This window comes from Lutzomyia longipalpis, chromosome 2 (genome assembly GCF_024334085.1).
Source record: "Lutzomyia longipalpis isolate SR_M1_2022 chromosome 2, ASM2433408v1".
NCBI lineage: Eukaryota > Metazoa > Arthropoda > Insecta > Diptera > Psychodidae > Lutzomyia > Lutzomyia longipalpis.
The window spans coordinates 32750513-32778187 of NC_074708.1; the positions used below are offsets into that span (position 1 = coordinate 32750513).

Sequence of the window (27675 nt, forward strand, 5' to 3'; positions counted from 1 at the left end):
TGCATTGCATGCTCATGCGCGCCAAAGTGGCGGTGGGCCAGAAAGATTATTTTGTGTGGGACAAACCCAATAGAGAGACGAAAGGTCTATGATGAAAGAGGTAGGAGATTAAATTGTCTCGATGAGATCTTGAGAAATGATGGCGGCACAATGATAAATTAGCGGAATACATTTTATCGTGCAATTAACTGTAAAGCTTGAAATTCTCACATGAAAGACTCGGCAAGAGATGCCTCCTTTTAACTCTTAAATTTCCACAGCACTGCCAGAGACACTTTATATTGAATTTTAATTATTTTTGCCATTTTTTTGCCATTGCAGTCTTTTTTTCACAGATTTTTAGCGAGCTCCCATTGTTTATCGCTCGCAGTTTCTTACATTACTCGTTTTTTAGAGTGCTCCACAGGCGATAAATGCGCGTAAAAGGTGAATTGCATGCAATAAACATAAAAAAATCGAGCGAGGCACATCCATGTGAATTTGGCACCACACGTGAGGTTTTCTTTCCCTTGAAGATGGCACTGGGAGCCAAAATATGAAACTTTTTTCCTCAAATAGCTCACAATGTTTACTTTGTCAACGGAGCTTTACTGATAGAATGGAATAAATCATAAGAAATCCTCAAAGAAACTTTCCATTTTCAGTGAGAAAAGTTGCCCAAGATTTTCCAAAAAATGTAAGAAATTGCTTGTAAGAAATGACTAAACTCCTTTTCTTTTTTTTTTTTTACTTTGTTAGTTTACCTGAGACCCAAAATTCGAAAAGATTGCAAAGCCGAAGTATATGATATTTGAAAAATCTTTTTTTTTTTATAAAAATAGTATAACTACATATATACTACATACTTACAAGCGTATGTATACGCACTACGCAGGTATATAAATTGAGGAAATTCTGGAAAAGGAGTGTCTTCATTTTTGTATTCATATTTACGTAATTCAAAAATAAATACTTATTCACGTTAAAAATTATAGAAATAGTAAGATATTCAAGGATATTCAAACAGGTTTTCTTTTGCAGTAAAATGTTCTAAGTAAACTTAGAAAATCAGCTCATTTTTGCACATAAAGCATATGCTTCATAACGTCAAAGGAGCACCCAAAGAAATATCCTTCACAAACAATTGCTTGTATTCTAAAAAAAAATCCATAAATGCAATAAAAATGCAACAATAATACGCGTAAAATATTCATAAATAATTTTCTCTTTTCCTTAAATTATTATTATAACCCTTTATGTATCTACCGCTGTCTTTCTCCATTGCAATTTCAAAGCAATAAATGGCATAAAAGCTCCACCTTTTGGGGCAATTAAAAAAATCCTCTCAACATCCTTTTTTTTCCTCCTTGCATCAGCCCTTTTTATAACTCATTAAAAAGATCACCTTTTTTATTGTTGCCCAATGTTCGATTTTGGAAGAAGATTAGCCGAAAAGTTGCAATAATGACTAGCTTTAGTAGCCCGCGCGCTACACTATATATATGGGTAAGTAGAAAACGGATAAAATCAAAGGCGAGGAGTTTCCAAAAGTTAGAGGCGGTCCCGTGAATTCCTTGGCAATATACTTCTGTGAGGACAAATTAAGGTGTTGGCGATGGTGTGAGAAAGCAATTAGAAATCCCGAAATTTTCGATAAAAGGTAATTAAGTTAACACTCATCGTATCATAAATCATTTTGAGCACGTCGACAAAATTACATGTTTTGGGATACGCGCAACATATATTGGGAAACATTAAAGCGCGCGGGAGAGAAATCGCCGTGTCCGAAAAGTCTCGGCATTTGGACCATGGGATGCTACGGGGGCTCATCTCAGTCAGAAGAATACGATGGAGATGAAAAAACAAATATAGTGTGTTGAAGAGAGGCAAGATTCAGTGGAACGATATACTCGGTGATAAACACCACAAAACATCATCAGATAAAAACCATTAGACCGGCATTTTGGGCGGAGGCACCTCACACTTGGATTTCTCTTCACCGCGTCGTGTGCAAATGCGCGTCTGGTGGGAAGGGAATGTGTGGAGATGTTCGGATGGAGAAAAAAAAATCTTCTGTGGGACTCACCTGTCGAAATCCGTTAGTCTGGATGAATCCCTAAAACCCTTAGCAAAGGGATTCGAGTCAATCTTCAATTTGGTTATCAGTTGGTTCTGGTAGGCAGTAACGGCCGTAAAGACCGTCTCGGGGAACACGTAGGTCTTATGTTCGACCTCTTGGAGTTCCTTCGGTGAGACGGGAATGTTCTGACCCGGTCCAAGGCGTACCAAGTGTATCCGGGGCTGGTATCTGTGCATCGAGTTCAGGACAATCTGTAAGCAGACCGGAGAAAAAAAGAAACCATATGATCAGTTGCCTTCCACAACCACACACTTATTAAGTAAATACAATCATTAAGCAATATTAGCAATTCACTGCAATTACACAGCGAGTACTTTTAATGTGGGAAGTAGAACGTCAATTTATCGATTTAAGCGCTAAGAGATTGTGGAGCTAAAATTCACCGTGTGGCAAATAATTTATTGATAAATATTCCCCCCCCAATATCCTATCGCAATATGGCTAATTTGTCGTTGCGCATGAGAATAAGGGAACTTCCTTTAAACGAGGTACATTTGTGGCGAGAGAACTCACATACATAGTCTCGGCATTGGACAAATGATGTCTCAATAGACATCGCCCCCTTTTGTGTATAAAACACCCTCAGTTCTGTTTGCAACTCACCAACCCTTTCAAGTATGTAATGTAATATACAATGTTGCGTAAATTAATGTGAAAATATGAATTGTGGTATAGATTAATATTTGATAAGACTTTAAACATACAAAGGTACAGTGAGGAGGAAAAATTGCCTCAGTTGCCTCATAAAATTTAAAAAGAACATTTTCTATGAATTTTTCAATTAAGGGATCAATGTGTTAAAATTATTTATTTAAAAGATATTTTTTAAAAGAAAATTAATATTTTTTTATTTTTGTCACTTTAACGAAATTTTTGAAATATTTACCTAATGTTCAAAATTGACTCAAGAACCGTTCATAAAATTCCTGAAGCTTCTCATTTATTGAACCGTTCCCCTTAAAAAGATACATATCTTTACATTTTTGGACTTTAATGACATTATGAAGCTTATGTTTTATTATGTTTGTTTAAAACTACAAATTAGTAGTTTTCTTTAGAGTTTTCTAAATTGATTTAAATCATTTAATTAGAAACTTGAAAATTTGTTTACTTTTATCTTAAAATTTTAAGTTTCTTTGTAATATTTTTCATGCCTAATCATTTATTTTTGAATGACGTCATAAGAAACCCAAAATAAAGAAATTCTTTTTCTTGCAAATATTGCTTTTCTGAATTTTTGGGACAATTTTAATTGAAAATAAAAAAGTTTGTTTGATTTTTCTTTAATCTTTTATTACCTTGAATAATTTTAATATTTGTTTTTATTTTTTTAATGATATCAAATAATATAGTCTCAATATGAATAAAGTCCTTTTTCATATATGATTTCTTACTCTACTTCTTTCAATTAAATCTTTATCCTTATTTTAAAAATAAAAAAAAATGTAAAAAAAAAACATTCAATAAATTAAATAAATTGGTAAAACAGATTTTTATCTTTAAAAAAGAATTCTAAAAAAAACAGAAAAGGAAAATTAAACTTTTCCCACTTTTGAACGAAACTGTTTTTTTTTTTGCAAAATTGCTTTCCTTTCTAGCATTTTGCGGTCGAAGGAAGGGCACAAAATACGACGATGGACGCGCAAAGTGGCGAACAGGAGGAAAATTGCAAATTGAACGCTATCGATTTTGGTTTATAAACAAAACATTGCGTTTTTCGGATGAGTAAAATGGCGATTATTCTGTATTTATTTCGCCATTAAGATGTGTATTTCGTGTCATTAAAATCGCTATAAATTCCCCTCCAACCCCCCATCAAGCTGGTGGACAAACGTGCGCGACTCTCACATAGGGGACACATTGCGAATTATTTGTCTATAAAACATGATTGTTTTTTAGTGTCTGGCATTCGTGAAAGTACACCAAAGAATGACACATTAATGATGAAATAAATTTGTACTGTGATTCAGTGAAATATTATATTGAAAAATTTACGTTTTTTTTTCAGCAGAGTGTGAAATTTATATGTTTTAAACCAAACATCTTTTGCTGGAATATTAAATTCCAATATCTTGGGCACTTTGTGAATAAATCTCAACAAAAAGGAGAATATTTAGAAGCTTACGATTAAAAATTGAATGACTCTATAAATATGAGTGGTGGCGAGAAAAAGACCGGTTGGACACACATTCCCATACATATAATACTTTTCTCCTAGACCACATATTATGTTGTGCACAAGGTGTGCGCCGAGGGGCTAATAAAGGCGGTGTGTGATTTCAATGTACTTTTTCATGTAAAATCGATTTAATTTTTTTTTTGCTAAATTTTAACATAGAATTTTCTCATTAAAGTCATGAAAAATAAGTAAAAATATTCTTTAAAAAATCTTCAAAACAAAAATACTAAGAAGAAACTAATGATTTTCCGGGTTTTCTGTCGGTTAAATGGGGGTTTCTCACCCAGAAAAACTCACGTTTTCCAGAGCTTTCGGCACCGTTCGGAGCCTTCTTCAGTGGCTACAGAGAGAAGAAAAAATTTATTTACAAACATTTTCTACAAAAACAAGACAATTTCCCCACGCTTGATTGAGTGGAAAATTGTCTTGTTTTTGTAGAAAATGTTTGTAAATAAATTCCTTCTCTCTGTAGCTACTGAAGAAGGCTCCGAACGGAGTCGAAAGCTCTGGAAAACATGAGTTTTTCTGGGTGAAAAATCCCTACTTTACCGACGAAAAACCCGGAAAATCATTATTGTCGCCATACGCCGGGAAAACACTTCTGTTCTAAATAAAAAAATATTCTAAAAAAAATATTGAAAAGAAAAATCTTAAGAAGAAAGATCAGCCGGCTAAATTGCTTCGGCTCCAGCCTCATGTAATATAGCTTTTCAATTTTACGAGTGACAATTTTTCTCAACATATAGCACGAGAGGAGATTGAGAGGGAACCCCGGGGTAGGAGGGCGCATTCCAATATAGAGAGGTAAAATCTATATAAGTTTTGAATATCACTTGACTTTGACTCAATGGGGAGTCACATTTCTCCTCTGCAAGTCCCCATGTGCGACATAGCCATGTGGTTGAACAAAGCCTAAAAGGAAGGTGGTTGAATAGGGGATCTTTTGATAAATGGACAAAAATAAAAATTATTATTAACAGCAAGTGTTGGGAAAAAGGGGTTAAAAAAAAGACGAGGTTGGCCTCTCTCGTGTGAAATAATATTTATCCTAATAAAAGCCACTCTGGACGACGTGGGAGTCCGACCAGCTTTGAATTTTATATACTCCAACTTTATGCAGCAGCGTATGTCTTCCAAACATAAAAATGATTCTTCATGGGAAACCTCCGAGGTGTTTGCATTTGCGGAGGAGCATGAGATGTGTGTGGCGGTGTATAGCTCCTCATTCAACCTCTATTGAGAGGCTCGCACCCAGAGCTGACGCCGGGTGTATTATATCCGCCAATTAGGTGTTAATGACAGCAAAAACTATCCCACCACTGATTTTTATAGTCATCATCATTATCACAGACGGTATCCCATACAAAATAAATAAATTCCCCTCATGGTCGCGCAAAAACGCAGCTTTTTGAAACGTGATGAAGTCACTTTGGAGAGCGACATGCCAATTAAGACACCTTCTGTGTTGGCACTGTCTTTTCCAGGGACATTTTCACTGCATTTTGTACACCTCACAGTGATGAACCTTCTCTCTCGCTTCACCGAAAAGCAATTTAATAAAATGCTTCAACTTTTTTCATTTTAATTTGGATTTTATCTCTGCGCCGCAATTTTTCAGCTTGCACAATGGCTGCAGGTATTTTCTTTCATTTTTCACCTCAAATTTCACACAAAATGGCCAAACATAAATTTTAAGATGATCTCTTTCTACTAAGCCCGGTTCTTTCTTGCAATTTCCCAGTAAAAGTATGGCAAAAATATACGCCTCATTTGTAGAATTGGAAAAATGAATGGGATTGCATTTGCAAAAATGCAAAGAAATGTCTCTCAAGGGGGAAATTTTTCCACAAAATAATGGAATATTGAAGAGGGAAACTTTAGAAAAAAATAGGGGAGGAATATTTTTCTATTAAGAAAAGAATAAGATGAGAGAAGAAAATTCTTTTGAAAATTTTCACATTAAGTCTTTTTCAATTTTTATGTTGAGTCTGATGATCTTGAGCCAATTTAGGATTTTTCCAGGATGCGAGAAACGGGAACTAATTCAATTAAGTGAGTTAATTAATAACATCTATGGCTAATAAACAAAAATCGTCAAAAAATTAGAAATCTCAAAAACTCAAAAAGAAATTGAAAAAGACGTTATGCGAAGCACCACTCAATTTTTCATTTTATCCATTTTATTTATTTATTTTTTAATCCTGAGCATCCTGAACAGATTAAGATTCTTAAAAAGTTATAACGTAAAAAAATGTACAAAAGTGTGTCAGCCGGGACGATAATAAAATTTAATTTAATTTGCTTTTAATTGGTGCTGTTTTAGTATCTGGTCTCTTGATAATTTTAAAGACATTCAATTATCATTTTATTACTCGATAAATTTGGATAAATACTAATTTTATACATTAATTACGCCATCTAAATATCATACGCGTTTTATATTAAAGAAAAAAAAAAAATTGAAAATTAATGACTAACCTTTGCTAATTTCTGTTGTGTAGAATGTCGCAAAGGCTAAAAGCAAGCAAAAGATACGGAATTTTGAAATTTATACCATTTTCAAGTTTTCTTAATAGATATACTAAAGTTTTAAAATAAGTATCGCATACGTATGTTATAAAAAATTGGTACTCGTATATGAATGTTTTTAAAAATATTTCTTTTATATTTAAACATATTTTTGAAATCTTAAATGTTTTTTAAGGGAAAGGAAAATAAACTCACTTGTCCATTTTTGTCCATTTCATTGTTGGTGAGCTTAACCTTCTCGAATGAAACAACCTGCTTGCGGAGAGCTTCAGCGCTTATGGGGCTGTCGGGATGAGCGTAGAGTCGTGGCGGTGGTGGTGGATCTGCTTTTCCAGCCACAAGCCACGACGATCTGTGATATGCATAGCGATACCTCCGGCAGTCCACGGCAATAATGTCCAGGAGGACCGCGTACCGGTCGGCGGGCTGTGCCTGGCGCAGCGGACCACTGAAGGACACCCTCAGTGTGGGGAACATCCGCCTGCAATTGTAAGATAGGACCACAATTAAACGTCATTCTGCTGCATGTTCAAACATCTAAAAAATTGACAAATGTTCTCTAAACAAGAATCCCCACAGTATTGATATTTTATCAGTACTCGTAAGAGATTCTAATTCTTATTGGCTTTAATGCTAAAATTTCAATATTCTCTCACTTGAGAAAGCTTTTCATGTGAGATTCTTGTTGCTGTAGTACTTCTTTTGACTATTTCGTGATTTGGTGGTATTAAAAAAGGGGGGAAAATTGGGTCAATTTTCTCCCCAGCTGAAAATGTCCGCCCTGTCACTCTCGGGAGCTATGACATAATCACATTAAGGTGAAATGTGTAACTTCCAAATTACGTATACATATAATGTGGAGAGTCGGCAGAGTTCTTGAAATACTTATTCTGGCGTTTTATTTTCTTTCGCCCCGAGAATGCGAGTGAGCGAGAAAATAGAGAGGTCCGCAAGATCGCGATAACACGCAATAAAAATGGCGGCAGGAAATAACTGTCAACTCAATTCATCAAAAGGTGGTTTTTTCTCTTTCGTTAATTCGAAAACCTGTGGACGTACATTTTTCAAAAAATGGTCGAGCGATGAAATATTTCACATGCGCCCATACTCCTCCTTCCCACCTCACCTCACCTATGTGTGTGTTTGTGTTTTTGGGTGGAATTGCGTGGGCGTTGGTTCATTTGGCTGTTTTTTTTTCTTTTACTTTTTTTTCGACTTCCCCAGCAAATCATTTTCGAAGCTCAAGCAATAGCAGAATAATTTGGTATTCCTCCATATATTCACAAGGCCTATATATTGACTACCGTATAAGCACTTGTGGGGGTGGAAATTGCTACCAATGTGCGGCAATTTGGAGTCACGTGAATTTCATACAAAGGTGTAGAGTTGCGAATTTCAACGCAGGAATATCAAAAAACTAAATCGCTCATGTTAATTACATCACATAGAATTATTTACGACCATATACATTTTGGTGTGGCCGAACGGGGAAAGGTAAAAAAAAAGAGAGAAGAGGTATAAAAAAAAGGAATGAGAAAGAGCTACAAATTACAGAAGTGTATAAAGTACCACTTGACATGAAATTAAATGGGAATTCGCTGATATTTTGACATTTACACGATGTCCTCCGGCTTCCAGTGTGGCAACAATATATTTCATGACTCGAAATTCCTAAAATGTCAGTCAATCTCCACCGTATATTCAATCATTTAGTGGTCACAAGAGGAGACGTTGATTTTTGTGCGATAGGACAATGTGATCATGTTACTACATCGTAAAAAGAAAAAGGTCTTTAGACGAAAAAACACAGCGTATTAAAAAAAAGAAATCTCCAGACAAATGGTGTACAACATCATAAAATGCAAATCATGTGAATTTAATAAACAAACGTTATGACAAAAGTCAAATAGTTTGGTCATAAAACCACGCATAATGATGGTCTTTAGAAGGGAGTAGTCATGTTTCATTTGTAAAAGCTGGTGAATGCATAAATCCTTGATGTTTAATGTGAGAATAATCTTTCGGTTTTTTACTTGGTATAAATATTGCTATTTGTGGCCTATTCGTGAACGATGAGTCTATATATTTTTAAGAGCATGCCTGCTGGGTGTTTTTGTGACATTTAATTTTCTTTTAAGCATTTAACTGTCAAATCTATTTTTAACTGTCATTTTCAATTTAAAATATAAAAGAAAATCTTAGTCTGTCTCTAGCAAGTGTAGTTTTGCAAAACGGCTTAGCCGATTGTAATGAAATTCGGTTAATAATCAAGGAGAATTGATCAAGTTCAAATTTGATATGAAAGAAACGTCAAACACTATAAAAATGTCATCAAAATTCTAAAAAAAAAATCTAACGTTTATAAAGAAATGTCAAATAATTTTTTTAAATCATTTTTTAAGTCCTTATTTGAAAAAAATCTCAAAACACGTAATTTAATAGATTTCTAGCTACGCTCCTGAGTAATATTTTTCAAACTGAAATATTTAATTTTTTTTTTTGATTGAAGACGAACATTTTATGAGAATTTATCCCTAAATTCTTTATCAAAGAAATAATTCTGACAAGTCCGGCTGGGTAAACGTCAAAATTTACCTCAAATACACCACAAAATCCATAAAAAATGTAATAAAATAATTCAAATGAATGCTATGGAAGGTAAATTCAAATCCAGAGTACTAAAATATGCCGTCTCAAGCCAAAAACGATCACATTGAGCTAACAATGGGCATAACAATATTCCAAAAATGCTCTTACACACAAAAAAGTTTTACTAAAGTCGGGGAGGAATTTTATTATTTTGCCATATATATGGACTGTACTCTGGGAGGTATTCGATGATGTGTGTGGAATTTGAAAAAAATGGGAAGAGAAAAAAAAGAATTATAATACTGGCAAGTCATTTTGTTCGCTGCGATTAACTACTTGGCCGCATAATTAATGTAATGTTCACCGAAGAAAATAATGCTGGATATGAATTTTTATTATAAAACGTGTGTATGAAATAGTACAACAGTCATTTCCTCCATTTAATATACATACAGAAAAGCTTATCTGACCATCGTACCAAAGTTGCGAACATGTTCGGTTCTTTTTTTCATTAAAACTCCTTTTGGTCTCTTTCGGCTTCTCCGCGCACACTTCTTAATGTGCTGAGAACAGGGTGTTTGCAGCCATTTCAACATACAAACGGGTCTCGTTTATGATTTCTTCTTTTTTTTTGTAGACTAATTGTCTTTTATTGTTTATTGTGGTATTGCATCGTGGCATTTAACGACATTAGAGGGCTATATGGGGTACACGAGGTATGGTAGCAATGTAGTCTTGGTATGGATCCGATAAATCAATCAGTTGTTATCACGTCGGATTTTCGCGCCCTTCTCTTCACATCTCCAGGAGACAATAAATTAGTTCAAAATCTTCAGTATATAACGTCCATTTTGGAATTCTGAAGGTTTTCAGTTTGTGCTTAATAATGAATTATGGGCTATTACCGACAGAGTGCATACACTATCACCAAGTACGGGTGCGAGCAAGAAAGAATGTGGGATATATAATAAAGAAAATATGTTGAGTTTATTAGACCAAAAACATTAATCATCTCACTTGAGGACATTTATGGCAAAAGGAGTTGGTGGTGTAATCGAAAAATTTTTACGATTCCAACTTAAGATAAGAATTATACAAAAAAAATTTTATGCTGATGCACATAAAATGGTAGCCGGAAAGTGCTGAAAATGAATTCATATATATGTACAATGGCTCTTCAGGCCAGAGTGAAAAGTTATTAATATTTATACACCACTTTTCACTTTGTTGTACACGCTCTTTTAGTGGTGTTGAAAAATAATATATTGTGCACAATATGGTGTGAAAATTTAGATTGCGATTGAGTGCTTACGGCTACTGAGATTTAATGGCTTTGTCAATGTGCTTGCATTTGTGTCAAGGGTCTAGCTGGGCTCCTGCGCGAGTCCCGCGGGTCCGCCGGGTTAATGGGACTCTGTGTAGAAAACGCGTAGAAAAATATCATCTTTTTTTCGTATCCCTTGTAGCTATACTTTTTGTTCTTTGAATAGATTTAAAAAAAATATCCCTTAATGACGTAATAAAATCCGTTATATCTACGGAAGAAGTATAAAAAAATTTTAATGTTCTAGTGGATACATTAGGCCCTTAAGGATCGATGGAATGAATTATACTTAGCTCGTTGTTGACAATGCCATCTAACTCTTAAGCTTAAATAATCTAAGACTGTAGAATGATAGTTTTTGTACATTTTACGATCACAAAAAGGACCTCTCAAAGGACTCATAGGATTTAAAGGACGAAAAAAAATATCTTAAAGTTTAAAGGAACCCCTTAAAAATAATTTTAAATTCATTAAACCCGTAGAATTCTTTACGTTCCTTAAAGGTTTACAAAAAATAAACTGTCTTAAGGGTTAAACAACAAATAAATTTGAGAATGTCCTTGAAAAATTACTATTATGTACATAAAGTTCTTTATGGAAATTATCCTGCCATTCCTTAGCACAGCGCAAGTACCCCTTTTTGCACATTTTTTTATGTTGCAAAATAAGCAGTTTGTAATTATAATCATTATGAATGTATACCACAGGAACGCATAATACATCGTGCAATATAAAGACTTTCCTTCTTGAAAACATGCCCTTTTTGGAGGGCAAAACTTTGCAGACTTATTGTCTAAATATTTGCAAAAAGACTCGATGTTGTGTGTATATAAAAATATTCAAGCGAATTGTTATGCAGAGCGCTCTGTAAATGTCCATTAACCGTGCAATTTCACCATAATTAGGTAATTTAGTTTAACACCTTTTCCACATGAGCACAAACATGAATGTGCTGCACTAAATATCTTTATTATTATTTTGGACAAAAGCTAATTTTTAGGAATTCGCATTGTCAGATTTTGAAGTGTTTTGTTATGGTTTGAAAAAAAAAAGGATTAAAAATAGGCATTTTTCTTTAACACTCGGAGGACTTTACTGGTACTTGCTACCAATTGGAACCTTAAAATCGTCACAGAATAAAATCTATTGGACCTATCTCGATGAATTTAGCATCTATGTGTAGGGAATTTTAATTACTTTAAGATAGCAGAAAGAAAATCCCGAGAAAAGCTTTCATTTTGGAAGATAATTGAGGTCAAAGTCAGAATCCAACGCGGAGGATGAAATTGGTAATAACTACCAGTCAAAATCCCATACATTTTAGCCATTGTTTTGAGGTTATGTTTCGCCATATTTCCCAAATAAAGTACTCTTGTTCACTTTTCCTCAGTCAAAAATAATTAATGTGGACTAATTTTATTGCCGGAAATGACTAAAAAGTTACTTTAAGAATCAAAGTTTGTGATGATTTAGGCGCAATAATAAATTAAGCAAAACTGCAGCCAAAAAGGTCGTTTGAATTGGCAATTTTGCATCGATTCTACGCAATTTTTTTTCACTGACGCTTTTCTCAATTAAATATTTAGTAATTAAGTGTAGGAATGCTTGAAGAAGATTAAGGATTAGTGAAACTTTCGATCCTTGCTTAATAAACTGATTAATAATTAATTATTGAACATATTTTATCAGCTGGTAGTTATTACCAATTTGATCCTCCGCGTTGTGCCAAATGTTGGGTCCTCCATGTGTTAAGGAGGAATTTGGTGGAATGTTCTGAACAAGGTTTTTTCCACTGAGAAATTGCTTCGTAATTGCCCCTACTATATATTATGTATAAGTATTAATCCCATTGAAAAATTCAAAAGAGGAATATTGAGAGGGAAAGGTATATTGGGGTAACATGCAATTGATGTGAATATTAATTAAGATCGACAGTGTATGCTCAATTTTTTGATAGACCCACGGAGGTAGTAATTTGTTTAAATTCTTGACATCATTTGGTAGCCCGTCTGACACTAAATACATTAAGTGAGCGCACCATATTATCCGATTTTCGACCCACATTGGAGGAGTTCTGTGGCCTCCGAGACACACCGGAATTTATTTGGAGTAACTATGGCAACCACCTGTTTCGCTCCCCCTTTCAAATATACATACATATATGTACAATCTCCCCCTTTTTGCACTAACCCCAGACTCTTTATTGGGGTAGACGCTCCACCTTTTTGGCATCATCCACACTTCCATCGTTCCAGATGAGCTTAAAGACATTGAAGGGAGCATGCGGTATGGGATTGTGTGCCAGATATAGGCTGTCACAGTGACGTTGATTGGACATCAATGTCAAGAAGAAGAAGAAGATTGCAAAGGGAGAAGACCCTGATTGTTTGCAAGACAGAAAAAAACTAAGGACACGTGTCTGAGAATGCAAAGATCGTAATGTAGGTTATACGGATCTGGGTGCTCAGTCAAATGGCACAATTTAACATAAATTAAGAAGAAAATCGATCTTGGGATGACCAGAAAACATTGATGAGAAGGCGGCATATGGCTTGACTTAATTACATTACGCAGACATTTTTTTTTACCTTTGCAGCTCCGAGAATGTCACACAACAATTCCTTCTGTTTATTTTAACAAATTGCTCTCTTATGGCGTTGAATTTCTCGAAAAATTGAGAGAAAAAAAAACTTAGATAGGAATTTAATTAAATGCCCAGAACGTAATTATAGGCTAAGAAAACTAACATAGCGTCTCTGTGAAACAATAGCCCCTTCATCCGCAGCACCTTCAAATATTGTGACAAGTGATTGTGACGTGACTTGCATAAAGTCATCCACTTCTTTCACCATCTTCCATTAAACTGCTATGGGTACAACGCAAACCCATGATAGTTTTTCTCCTTTCGGGGAGGTATTAATAAATGCTTAATAGATGGAAAGGCCCCCACATAGACTTTTTTTCTCCTTACTATACTTCCACTTAATCATCATTCAAAAGTTTTCATTCACTCTTTGGGACTCATTCATTCATTTATTTTAACATTAGAGTGGGAAATGATTTGCACATTTTGTCACGAAAACCCCAATCATCTCTTAAATATGACGGGGGATTCTCTGGTGTGCTATGTAGTAGCTGAAATCCTAATTAACCCATCCATTTTGACTACCGGTTGTCGTGCCGAGGAAATTCAATTAAAAGTCAACTAGAAAAATTATATAAGATAAAAATTGACACTGAAACCCATGAATACTGCATAAATATGGCGTGGAACGCAAAGCCACCCCCACGCCGTACGCCACCCCACCTCGTGTCAAAAAAATAAGCTTGCAACACGGACCAATAATAAAATTACGAATTATTCCAAAATTTTTCTGTCACATTTGGCAATTGAGTTAGCGCGCAAAAATAAATTTGCTTGTTGTTTTTTTGTTATAAAATGTCGAGAATAATAAAAGCCAATTATCACGAAACATTATACTCACCCACCCTTGATGAATATTTGATGTGAGCCCATCGTTTGCTCTGAATAATGCAGAGATACTTTGGCTTTTTTTGTGGCAGCCGACAGAAAAAATTGTGTGAACTGTCAGTTAAATGTCAGTTAGGTGTAGGGAGGGTGGGATGAGCGGCTGAATAAGGTTTGGCGAATTATGTGGTAAAATCAGTGTGAAAAATATTAGAAGCCAAGATGTCAGTCACTTTTTGGGTTCATATTGTCTTCCCTTATATTCTTGTCACGGCCACACAAAACACTAATCAATTTGCCGGTATGTATCTTTTGGCATATCACCATCGCGTACAATGGCGGTGGTAGGTCATCCACATGCGGAAGACTCGGGAGTGACGGCAGAGGTGCAGCCAGAAATCTCTTCAAGGGGATGTTTTTAGAAATATTTGTTTTTTTTATTTAATTAACAGATTTTTCTAACGTTTGAAAATTGATGTCTAATGTTTGTAATAGTTTTCTTTCTCGTCAATTGACGTTTATTCTCTAATGTTGAAGGTTTTTTTTCTGTAGTGTTTGATATTTCTTTAACACTTGTTTTAACATTCGTCATTTATTCTAACACTTGACGTTTATTTTCTAACGTTTGATGTCTCTTGTAGTGTTTGTCTAAATTTTTTGTCAGACATTTCCGTAGTCTGTTTTAACGTACAACTTTATTTTGTTTCTAACTTTTAATGTTTCTTTTCAAACATTTTACGTTTATATTTTACTATTCCATTCAATGTTCAAATTATTCAAAGATTTGAAAAAAAATCTTTCATATTTTTAATTAATTTGACTTTTCTTTTCTAACGTCTGACGTGTTGTTTAACGTTTGATGTTTTGTTTAAAGTTTGACATTTTATTCAATGTTTAACGTCTCGTTTTTTATAAATATTTTTGACATTTTTAATTAGTTTGAAAACCCACTTTTTTAAACATAAAAGTTAAGCTGTCTGAACTTCTAGGGGATGCTTAGACAGACACCCAAATACCCTCCCTGGCTACGTCCCTGAGTGACGGGTAAACGCGTTAGGCTGCGTATTACTGCCATCACACAATGGCAACCCCATTTTTCTGTTAATTTCGACAATTCAACGCGTGCGTCTCGTATTAATCCGCATGGGGGATGCGAAGCTCATCACAAGCAACCAGGTTGGTTTGATAATAATAATTTTTGGAAAGAGGGGTTGTGTGCCAAAGGCGAAATATGTTTTAAATGTATCCAAACATATAGGATCTTCTCAATGTTCCTTCCTTTACTTCTCCAACCCCTTATGCCATCATGGCGTGACGGTATGTGCTGTCACTTGGGCGTGATATACTCAGCGAAATCAGATAAAGCAGATGAAAATCATTGTAAAATGGAGGGTGCGATTTCAAGAACAAGTAATGGAGGTAAAATGTATTAAATGGGGTTCTCAACTCAATCACCACATACAATGGTTGGGCCCAAGTGTGTGTGAGAGAGAGAGAGAGTACCTACATATAATACGGGTGCTATAGGCCCTCATTCCCATATCTTCACACGATGGCACCTCCAGGAAGACAAATGAATGACGTATTGCGTCAGTGGGTGGTAACATACCGCGTAAGGATGGGGTTTTGTGTAATCTGTCAAGGGTTAACGATTGTATAAATTATCATCACACAATGAGGTGTGGTGTTGGCAATCACTTCCTCGCTCCCTCCCGTGGTTTTCGCCATAAATACAACACCCAAATACACTGATAAACTTACCTCTTGTGCTTTACTTGAATTAATTGCAAAACCCACCTGGGATAGAGGGTGCGGGTGCGTTCTGTGAGATGAAACTTCCAAATATAAAGCCAAAATTACCATTCATCCGTGGAAAACGTCCACATATGTCATCCTGAACGTTTTTTTCTTCTTTCTTTTAAACACACAAAAAATACATTAAGGACATGACTGTTTTCACATTGAATTTTATTTTGGAGAAATGAAGGGAGAAAAGGTTCATAAATATGTCAAAATAGCTAATTTTTTGTCTAATCATGCCACTCTATGTGCCTCCTGATGATATTAATACCCTCAATTTTTTGGAAAGGCGAACTTGAAGGCGAATAACAAAGGTGAATACACACCGAAATTATCAAACATAGAGTCTATTAACGGAATTATGGGTGCTCAGCATGAATAGCGCAAATTTATTATGTACAACGGCGACGGAGTTTGGTATTCTCTTAGCTAATTCCCGCAACACTACAAATTCCTTTGTTGGCTAATTGCAATCTAATGGATATTTTCGAAGATTTGCAACTATTTGCATTGAATCAAAACTTGCGCGTCTTAGCAGCGTCCTTTGATTGCTAAAACCTAACCTCATTTCACTTTCAAACTAAACAAATTAACGGTTAAATTTTTAAAGTTTAACGGATAGAAAATCAACACAGCGTTAAGATTTACTGCAATTCATTTTCATTCTATTTCCAACGCGTTGAAGGTTGATATCAGAGGCGAGGTGGAGGAGGCTCCTTTGACCCCAAACCCCCTACCCCCAGCCCACTCATCACCTACCCTGTGATGTATGTAAATTGGAGCAGTGACTTTGGGTGGTAAAGAGAAAAAAAAATGGAGTGCTCTCGTGAAAAAAATCACACCTCATTACTTGCCAACGAAGATGGATGGTTTGCTTTTGGGAGAGGGGTGGCTAAAAAGTGCCGCCGTTGGCGCCCCGTTGCGCCTGACCCCACAAATAGCGTGATGACTTGTCGCGGTGATTTAGGAAATCCCCGTGCATACATTAATGAAACGTTCGCGATGTAATTTGAAACTCCTCGACAATTCAACCGCCAAACATAAATTTCTGGCTTTCTTTCACACTCCTCCCCCACCCTCAACAAATGTTACATAGAGGCTCTGTGTGCTACCCCCCAATCAATCGACAACCCCCGCGTTTGCACACGCGAAAATGAGGAAATGGCATTGGTTTTCCAACCACCACCAATGTTGCCAATCAATTTTGTAACACGAAGTTTAAATAAACCGTCAAAAATGTGTGCACATTGGAAATTGCTGTGTTTATTCTTCAACACGCAAACATAACTTTTCCATCCCTTCCCGCCCACATGTATGTAATATTATGTCACCCATCTTGAAGGTGAATGAAGGTTGATGGTAACAAAAAAGAATCTCTGTGGTTTTTCATTAATTTTCCACCTTAGGGGTTTAAAAATTTAAATTTTTTTAAATAGAAAATTTAAATTTAAGAAAATTTAATTTTTGACGTCATTATTTCAGCTTTTCAAATTAAATAAATCTTTAGGATAAAACTCAAGAGAGTTGAATGTTAAATTCAAATATATCTGATAATGAGCTTAGTTATTTTAAGTATTATGAATTAAAACAGATCATAATCACAATGATGACGTCAATATTAATATTTTTAAGCAAATCTTTTGGATGTTCCCCTAAGAAAGGAACCTAAGAAGTTTCTTCTGGGGATTTCTTCTTTCATTTTTAATCCTCCATACAACAGTGACTAAACTCATTTCTTCGCACTTTCTTGAATACAATAAAATGAAAGAATCAGTTAACTTTCAGAAATGTCTCCCCATAAAGTATCTCATAACTTTTTAAATCCAAATCAATATTCTTTTGTTGAAAAGACGAAGAGAAAAATCGACATCTCAGTTACTTTCTTCTCTGTACGATCAACTGAGCCCCCCAGAGGGGAGTTTTGTAGTCCGCGTGCGCCTTTTGGGATCTTCCTTGGTAAGACGAGAACAGTTGATCTCTTCCAGTTCTCGCATTTCTTTTCGTCGAGAATATCGTGTAATAAAAGCACCTTAAACTGCCGTCGTATATTTATGCATTCATTTATTATGATTATTGCTATGCATATGCAGATTAGTTTCATAAAAAACACTAAACATATTCAAATGATCAAAATTAGCCACTCTAGACGGCCTAACAATAAAACCCACCGTGCTCATTGGCTCCAAAACACTTCACCACAATTTCTGCGTATGCTTGTTCGCGGTGGCACCACCGATACATACATAACAACAACAAAAAAGCAGCCAAAAGAGAAGCATAAAGCAGCGGATGGTATTTGGATATAAATTTCAATTATCAGGGGTTTCTATCGAAATTAAATTCAGTTGTTCTATTAACAAATTACATGTGAAACTTGTCTATTACGAATATGGTGGGAGATAGTGAGGTACAAAAAATAAAAATTATGAATTTGCTACGAATATTATTTTGGTCATCATAAATAACGCTCTGTGTGAGATCTTTCGTTCAGAATGTAACGTAATTTTTTGGTGAAAATTCTTTTTAAAAACATTTTTCAGTACTTTTGCTCGTGGGCCACGGTGAAATACGATGTTTTACCTTTATTTTTCTCATTCTTTGTTGTGTTCACGCGGCTTTTTTCTACAGATGGGAGGGTGGGGGACGACCCACCGAACCATTGAGATTATTGTTTGAGATGTTTTAGCGCATTTAAGACATCATCCGGAGAAATATAGCAGCATAGTGAGGAAAATATTTTATGTTTGTTACAAGTAAATTGCCAAAAAAAAATTCACCCAATTAAGTTGGATGGAGATTTTCTTTGGAGATGTGATGTGCTGAAACGCAACGTTCAGGCATTTAGCTACCTATTTCTTGTGGTGGGGCTACTGCGGTGAGATTGATGGTGATCCATTTGCGGAAGTAATTTGTTAATTATTCTACATTGTCTCTCAGAAATCATTTTTAATGTTTTCGAGGTTAAAAATGTTTAATTTTGAGCTAAAGTGGAGGTGCAGGGTGGGAGAACCAGGCGTCTCCACCGACACATTCTTCAACATTTAGCTAAAATGGAAGCAGAGGTAAAATTTGCATTATTTTTTTATGAATTATTCTTTGTAAAACATAATCAAAGCATTGAGCTTTTAATTTTTGCCCCAACTAGCACAAATTGACTATTTTTCTTGCATGCAAATTTCAGTGAAAACTCCTTTGAGACTAATTCGTAAAATCATAAAAGTTTTCCAATGAATTTGTAGATAAAATCTCAATGAATAGAGCCATCGCAGGAGTCACTAATAAGTCGAACAAACCTATTGGCAGCTATATTGCGGTGCTGAAGCCTCCATATTTAATTGCAGCATTAGTTCTCTCCACGAGCAATAAACCATTTGGACATAATAGAGATAGAAATAACCCGAAAAAGAAGAAGAAATGGAATATATCGGTAAAAATCTCTCACACTTCTTCATCACAAAATGTGTCCCTAAAAAGCCCATGTGGTTCCCACCCGTGAATCCGAATGTAAATTTTACGACATTTTTTTTTTAATTTGATTTTCCACCCAATGTATATTCATAATTTATATGTTGACCGATCAAATTGGTGCGACTTGAAATGAATTTCAGTGATTTTTTATGGCTTTCCTCGGGTGCTAAGAAAAGGCAGCTTTTTTCTTCTCCACAGCCCAATACATATTTCTCTCAGTGTGATAGTCAGCGTGTGTTTTCTTCAGAAGGCCACATATTGAATCGTTATGGCATTTATTATGTACCTCACAACACTTTTTTTCATAATTCCATTTTAACACAAAAATTCTCACCCAAAAAATGCATAAATGCTCTCGGAGTGTGAAGAGAGTGAATTGACGAGACATAATGTGGATTAAAGTGGAATCAATGGGTTCAATTTCACGTGGTGCGATTGGTTTTTCTTTCATTTCGTCCAGTAATCCTGGGGTATTAATGAGTGAGAATTGAAATTAAGAAATTCAAAATGATTCTACACGCCTTGTTGCTCAAAAAAGCTTTAAGTTGAATGGAAGGAAGAATTCAAAGACATTTTTTTTAAATGTTATTTAAATTGAAGATTTTTCTTGAATTGATTTGAATTTTATTATTAAAGGATTTAGCCAATTAGTTGGGAATTTAAGTTTTTTGAAATTGAGTTCATAAAAGTAGCATAAAGAGTTTGAAAATTCACAAAAATCACGTTTTGACTAGAAAGAGTTTAAGAACTTTTTGTATAAAGTTTCGAGAATTTGTTTTTGTAGATAATTGACGTTTTGTAGACAATTTTGAAATCAAAATTTGCAATAATTTCAAGAAAAGTTTGGTCAAATCCGGATTAAAATTATTTTTAACGCTTTTACGAACATCTAAAAAATTTTATTAGCATATTAATTATTCTTCTGCATGTTGAAGAAATAATTGAACTTTCCTTAACATAAAAATAACATAATCTTGCATAATTGGTCACAAATTGGTCGCCAAATGGTCGCAAAACGGTCAAGCAATGAATTAAAGCCTCAAATGTAAAGTTTCAATAAATTATGCTCATGACATTTTTAACAGTGAATTTTTGCAAGTATGTAGTGAGTCATAAGAAGCACAAGAGCCTCTATCTTTCATCGAAAAAGAATCTGTGACTCGGTACTGCTGTATGTGGGAGTCCGAGCCACTTTGCATGAGGCCCCCCTTCACCTTCTTTTCCCAAAAGGACGGGTGTATTCAATTGTTGACCAGAGAATGATTTATTTTACCAGCGCGAGATGCTTTCAGGAACATTTTTCTCGCCATCCAACAAACCTTAATTGCATGCAAACAGGCAACCTCAGGGCGGCCCGGCGACCGTTGAGATTTCAACTTGGTGTTTTGACAGGATAATCCACCGTGTGATTATGTGGCTTTAGTACCTTGTCACTGCACACAACCGGAGTGAAATTAATTCCCATATGCCAGGTATCTTGTATGTATCACATGGCTCCCAAAAAAATTGTGTGAGAAAAAAATTTCACGGTGTAAGAAGAAAAAAGTGGAGCCTTTGTGCAGCACCTTGACACTCAGCGGGACATTTATATCGCATTCAATATTTCACAATATTTCTCTTGATGCCTAAGCATTGTGTCTAATTTCTGAAAAATTGCCGCTTAGAGTTTCTCATCGACCACACAGGCTCTCAATATGGCTCTTTTTTTTTATTCTTCATTTCCCTCCAACACGGCTGCGGGGCCATAGGCTGGTAGAGGTCAGTTCAGAGAAATTATATAGAGAAGAATAAAAAAAATCTTCAGGTTCAAAGGGAAAGATATCTCGATGGTTTGTTTTCATTTTATTTTCCCTGTTGCATCCCCAAAATGTCAACAATGTCATAAATATCCTGAACGAATCTCCGCAGGTCCACGGGGAATTTCTTTTTTCTTATATGGGTCTAGGTTGAAATGAAGGAAAAAAATATCCCCGGCATATTCCCGAAAAAATGATGAGTCGAATGCATTTCTCATCGACCGTGTCTGTTTATCGGTCTTAAGTCCTTCGATGTGGCTAAAAGATTGGAATTGTGTGTATAAATGCCTTCTCAGAGCTGTCAAAGTCAAGGAAGGCGAGAGGCCTCGAAAAAATGGTCATGGTACATTTATAATCAATCATCTGACATGCTCAATTATCCGTTGAAAATCCCATTATGAGGTACAAAAGTTATCTCTACACCATTTCAAAATATTTTCATACCAACATACCCAAAACTAATCGTCGGCCAATTTTCCTATCTATGAACATTTTTCCTGGTAAAATAGTCAAGCTCAATTAATATTTTCTTCAATGCGGAAATTTGCAGAATTTTCGTACGGTTTTTAATCTGTTTTATACGTTTTATATGTATATCTAGAGAAAATCAGGGGAAAAATGAAACGACTTAGAATAGAAGAAGAATAACCAACTTATGATTAACATATCCCCTTGAAATAATATTAAAATTGATTGAATCTTCGTAAATTCTTTTCAATTTTACTAAAAAAAAAACGTTGAAAAAAATCTTTGCGAAATTTTGAATTACGAATTGAAAAATTCCAATGAAAAATTTCCTTTCATCCATCATTAATTTTCATTACATTTCCAAGGAACTCCCCTGAGATTGGTCAACAAGAGCAAAAACGTTTATATAATTGGGAATAAAAAAGCACCACCCGTCTTGCTTCCCCATTAAGGGTGCAATAAATGACCACATATCTTACAAATGTGATGTGCAAAAAAACCGTCCAAGTGTGAGCATCAACATTTTGCACTCGAAAATCCTGCAGTGTTCTGGGACAACTTATTTGTTAACCCTGACTTTCTCGATGTTTTTAATGGTAGGTAAATAATATAAACGAACTCAGCGGGATACTGTGAAGCACCTTCACGATGGTTTTGTTGCCATCATATACCCCCGCATGGCCCCGTGGCCAATTCCTCGAGAGTCGTTTGTTAACTTCGCCCCGGAGTACAAAGGAGCTCACCCAAGCACGCGCATTTCTTATCCCGGGGGCGGGAGGACAACGAAAAAAAGGACGTTAATAAATTAGTGCCTCATAAAAATTGTGTATAAATTGCAAGAAAAGTGAAACTGAATTTAGTGGCACCTTTTGTCAAAGCTGCCCCACCTTCTGCTCAATAAATTATCGGTCGAAATCGAATTTTTATCGGGAATGTTAACACCACAAATGGTCTCAAAAGGTAAGCCCATGGAGATTTATGGCACCCAAACACTTCTTTTGCGCTCTATCCCGAGGTGTCAAATAGACGAAATGGGGGTGGACATGTGTAGTGTTGGTTAAGTATTGATTGAAGTTTTGTCATCGAGCACCCATATTATCTCTAAATTCCAAGAAAGAATATTAATGGTTGTGCAGGGTAATCATCAAGGAAAGCTCTGTTGATTTGTGCTTAATAGGGTTGTTAAGCGAGAGGCCAACACACAGAAAATTCGGCAATGAAAAAGAGGTGGAAAAAATTGATGAGAAACGCTGTTAGAGTCTTAGAATTCCCCGTAAGAAGCTTATAGGAATTTCGACAAATCAATAAAGTCATTTTAGTCAGTTGAGTTTGGATCTCTCTCTTCTTAACGAAGCGTTATGATTCTTTCTGTTTTGAACTTTATACTGATTTTCAACGGATTTTATTTAAAAAAATATTTAATTGATAATTTTGCAGAGAATGATAGAAGTTAGCTCGAGTAGAATTCGTCGAAAATGTTCTAAATTTAATTCGTAATCATGAGCAAAATCCAATTCAGCGATAGCTAAAGACAGTTGTCGATATAAGTATCCGAAGGGCATCCACTCCTACCGTTGACATTCCCTCAGGTGAACGCGACCTGCCGTGGCACGGATGCAGGTGAGTGTTGAGTGGAATGCCACCACTCTCGCGCCCAGAATGCCACAAATTACGGACCACCCGCACGGCTTGGCGCAATATATTGCGAGAGAATCGCACTGCTGTCCGACTGCCGTGAGGCAATAGATTTAAGGATGGCGCGCAGCTTGACTCGAAGCAGCAGCATGATCGTGGCATCCCCCTTATATTCTTGTGGCACAAGAACCTGGTGGAGAGATGTGTAGGGAGTCATCCCGCGTGTATGGCATCCGAGAGCCTGGGATGTCACATTATTTAAACATCGGCGAGAAATTATGAGTGATATACTCGTTTTTATTTTCACGCGTTTGCCTCCATTCCTTCGTCTCTCTCTCTTTCCTCCTGCTATTTACGTCGATGATGGAATTTAATTAATTTATTATTTATTGCGGGCTTCGATGTTATTTGGTATTCAGTTGCAATGACCCGGACAATTTATGATTATTGGTGTAGAGATTTACACTTGAGATGTATAAACACACAGGAAAAATGAGGCAAAAGAAGGAGGATGATGATGGAAAGGAGGAAAGAAGAAATGTTAGAATTCCTATGTGGGATATCTGCATAAATTTTTCATGATGAAAATATTTGAAATTCCCAGGTGACAATTTTAAGTAGTATAGAGCTGCGAAAAATTAATTTGAATTTTGATTCTTTTGGATTAATTTAGATTGCTCGTTTAACAATAAATTAACCAAATGTGGTGAATGCTTCTGAAACATCGAATTCGCTGATCAACGCGAACACTTGAAACTTCCTTTAATTTGCAATAAATGTTTGAAGATTTTGACTCTAGAATTCTTACTCAGTTAATTACATAGGAATCTTTAAAAAAATCTTTTTTTCATTTTCAACATGAAAAACCTTTAAGATTTATTACTTTTGGTCTCATAGTCTTTCCTTAAATATTTATTTTAATTTTCTTTTTTCGGGTTCAATCAGGAAAAATCTGTCCACAATTCTCATAATTTTAATACAGAACTCATAATAAACTCAAGCTTTTGCTTAAGATCTTTCAAATCCCAAACCCGAGTAAAATGAAGCAGCAACTTCACTCCAAAAGAAATACCAAAAAACCCAAATAAAGCTCATTCAAGACTTAAATCCAAAGTCTGCAAAAGTCATAAATGCATCTTCATCAGCATTTTAAAAATTCCGTACAAAGTGTTCCATCATCGGAGAAATTTCCCTGTCTTGCTATCGATTAATCAATTGTGCGAAAAAATGTAAAAATGTTCAAGCTGAAGAAATTGAGGAAGATGGATTGCAAGGTGATTGATTTTACATTGGAAAAAATTCTTTTCACGCAATTCAGTGATTAAGAATCAATTTACTCCTCTTTTGGATGAAACGCGAGATTGTGACAAACTACTTATAGCTCAATTTGTCCACCTTGTCCCTTGCCTTGTCCCCTGTAAGCGCGCGAGTGTCTCTGGGTTTTGTTTCTTATATGGTGTCAAAGAACAGGTGTTGGCACATGATATCTTGTCGATTTTACCTTTTTTCTTCACACTATTTGCTCCTTCTCTCTCTCTCTCTCTGTTTCCCCAAAAAATGTCCCAAACATGAAGTATTTTTTTTTCTTAAAGAAATACTTTGTTGGTTTTTAAATACCAAGATTATACCTCCTAATACCAACACTCAACTCAAGAGGGACACTCGAGCGAGAGTGTATAGGCTTCCGTTGGGATGACCAGGTATAGACACCTGCTTGGCCACTTTAATCCCATTTAATGAATTATTTACCAATTCCACGATGAGACGACATATATGTATGTACGTGGAAGACGGTGAAGGCATCACTTTGTAGTTTTGAGAAATTGAAGGGAAATTTACAGTGTGGGCCACATAATTGAGATCCACCGGTATACTTAAGTGAAAATGCCACCCGAAATTTCACCCAACAGTTGGTTAAAACGTGCAAGAAACCGCGCGTCAGAAACTGCCAGTGAGTGGCAATTGAAGTCAATTTACTCCGCGTATTATTAGAACAAATTGTTGTGGTTCTCTGTCTATTTTACATATCTCAATTTGGGAGCAACTGTTCGACAATGTGGCCAAATGCTCTACCCCGTCATCCCAAAAGAGAGACTATAAAGTATTAAAAAAAAAAAAAAGAAAACTTTCATTTTAAGACAATCCCTCAAGAGAAAACGTAAGATTTTTTGTGTATTCCCTCAATAAAATAACAATAGGGGGTGGTTCGGTAAGTGAAGCATACCTTTCTTTGTGAAATTTATTCATTTTTTCATATATTAAGTTGACTTGTTGATTTTTTATTAGGTAGTATATATATTCGAAGATTTTCCGTTGATTTTAAAATTAACATGGAAGCACAAGAGCATAAGTGCATGAAGTGTTGGAGTAGGTTCTGCCCATAAGTCGTAAAATTAATGGGGATTATTTGTTTCTCAATACGTTATATTACTTTTTCAAATGGATTTTTACATGAAGCATATGCGCATATGTAAATATTTTACTTTAAAATCTTTCAAACTATTAAATAGATCATTTAATTCGAATTATTTTTCACGTATTTTTAAAAAAATTTCAATCGCCTATTAATAAATAAAAAAGCCTAATCAGAGATGCATAAGCTCATAAAGCATATTCAAGAGCTCCATGTAAAACTATCCAATTTCGAATAAATATTATATATCAAACATAAAGCTGATGAATTTAATATGTATGAATCATTATGTACAATATACCCGCATTTCCTCCAAGTCTACACCCCATTTACCACAAATACATGTAATTTGAGGTGTGAGTTGCTTAAACATCCAACACCGATTACAAAAAAACAGCAAACTAAATAGCTAGATTATCGTTAAAATCAGCAAAAGAATTAATTGATGTATCAGGTAAATGCAAAATGTGCAACATTAAATTCTTAATTGCAAAAAAAATGAAAATGGGCGAGAAAGACGCGGAAGACGGTGAGTTTCTAATCAGATTCAGCCAATTAAATAATTTTCACACATTTTCACGGTGTAAGCTAATGCCACAGCACAGCCCCAATGGTACACACAGGAGGGTCCACTTTGGGGTCCCAGATGTGGTGTATAGAGTATGTAGTCCCCCTCCCCGTGCATGGGGAGTGCCAGATATGAGAGACGCCTAATTGAAAATTTATTTGCACTCCGTGGCAAAATGCGGGGAAAATTGTTAGAAATGGCACCCGTGAGGAGCCCATCGGGAGAAGCTGTGGCCAATTTGTGCTATGCACCTCGTAAATTTCACGAAATGCACCTCACTAATTGCTTTATAATTATTATTCGCGACTCTCAGAGGGCCCGGCGTGCTCAGCAAAGTGCCGGCAAATGCCGCACCGCAAAGTATATGTATGTATGGTAGAAAGGTTGCAGGCAATGAGGTGTATTAGCTGTCAAATTTACACTCTCTGCACTTTCTGCATTATTGAATATCACATATGACAGAGTCATTTGTGGCCGTGCCATCCCCGCGCGCCAGCATAGAAGCGCGGCGCGCAAGAAGGTGCTCCGGCATGTGCTTTTTAATAGGCGCTGAATAGGACTGACGATCATTTGCCGCTCATAATGATCGATTTGCATGTTTCCCCCGGTGAGGTGAAATGAAGTAACGAAAAAAAAGGCATCATCATCATCACAGTTAGAGTGCAGTGAAAGATAGGTGCAATAATAAGTTGCTTTTTGCATTGTTTCCCTCTTTGGTGTCTTGCAAAGACTTAACCTTATGGTTCGTGTGAGAGAGAATGTTTGTTTTCACATTTTAGACGAGTTTTATTGATGCATTTTCTGCATTTTTTTTGGCTGTTTCTTTGTTTTTCGGGTCATTCTTTTCTCTACAGTGTTAACATTAATTTTTTGTGTAAAATTAAACAAATTTTTAATTTTGATATAACGACTAGAGAAAGGTACTAAGACTGCGGTGACCGTTACGGGCTATAAAGGATGTATATTTTGTTGTATTTAATATTACTTATATTAATTATTATTTAAACGTTCCAGTCTTGGATTAGGAAAATTAGATTTTTTACAAAAAAAATCTTTGTTGTCAAAAATTTTATTTTAGTCAAGACACATTTTATAAGATAATTTTGAACATTTTTAAACCAATTTGTTTGAAGTCATTAAAAATAAATAAACAAAGTAGTTTAGTAATGATTTACAGCTTCTTTATGTAAATCTAAAAAATATATACTAGGAACATGTCTTGGATCAACTCGTCGAAGTTCTAAAACTAACAAAAAAAACTCTTCAAACAATTTCCCTCTGTGTATTTTTAATTATAAAAATTTAATTTTCTAGTATA

At 35.4% G+C, this 27675-nt stretch overlaps 2 protein-coding genes across 2 annotated transcripts in view; both read right to left on the reverse strand.

The window, feature by feature from the left end:
• LOC129790123 (WD repeat-containing protein 19) overlaps positions 1 to 27675 on the reverse strand; it is an 829031-nt gene that overhangs the window by 113219 nt on the left and 688137 nt on the right. The gene's annotated exons all lie outside the window — the stretch shown is intronic.
• The window catches only part of LOC129790261 (T-box protein H15), a 46194-nt gene that overhangs the window by 6159 nt on the left and 12360 nt on the right, over positions 1 to 27675 (reverse strand). Inside the window, exons 5-6 of the mRNA XM_055827698.1 lie at positions 7023 to 7308; positions 2066 to 2310 (exon numbers count right to left, since the gene is read on the reverse strand). Coding sequence (XP_055683673.1) covers positions 2066 to 2310; positions 7023 to 7308 — 531 coding nt within the window. The remainder of the gene's footprint in view (positions 1 to 2065; positions 2311 to 7022; positions 7309 to 27675) is intronic.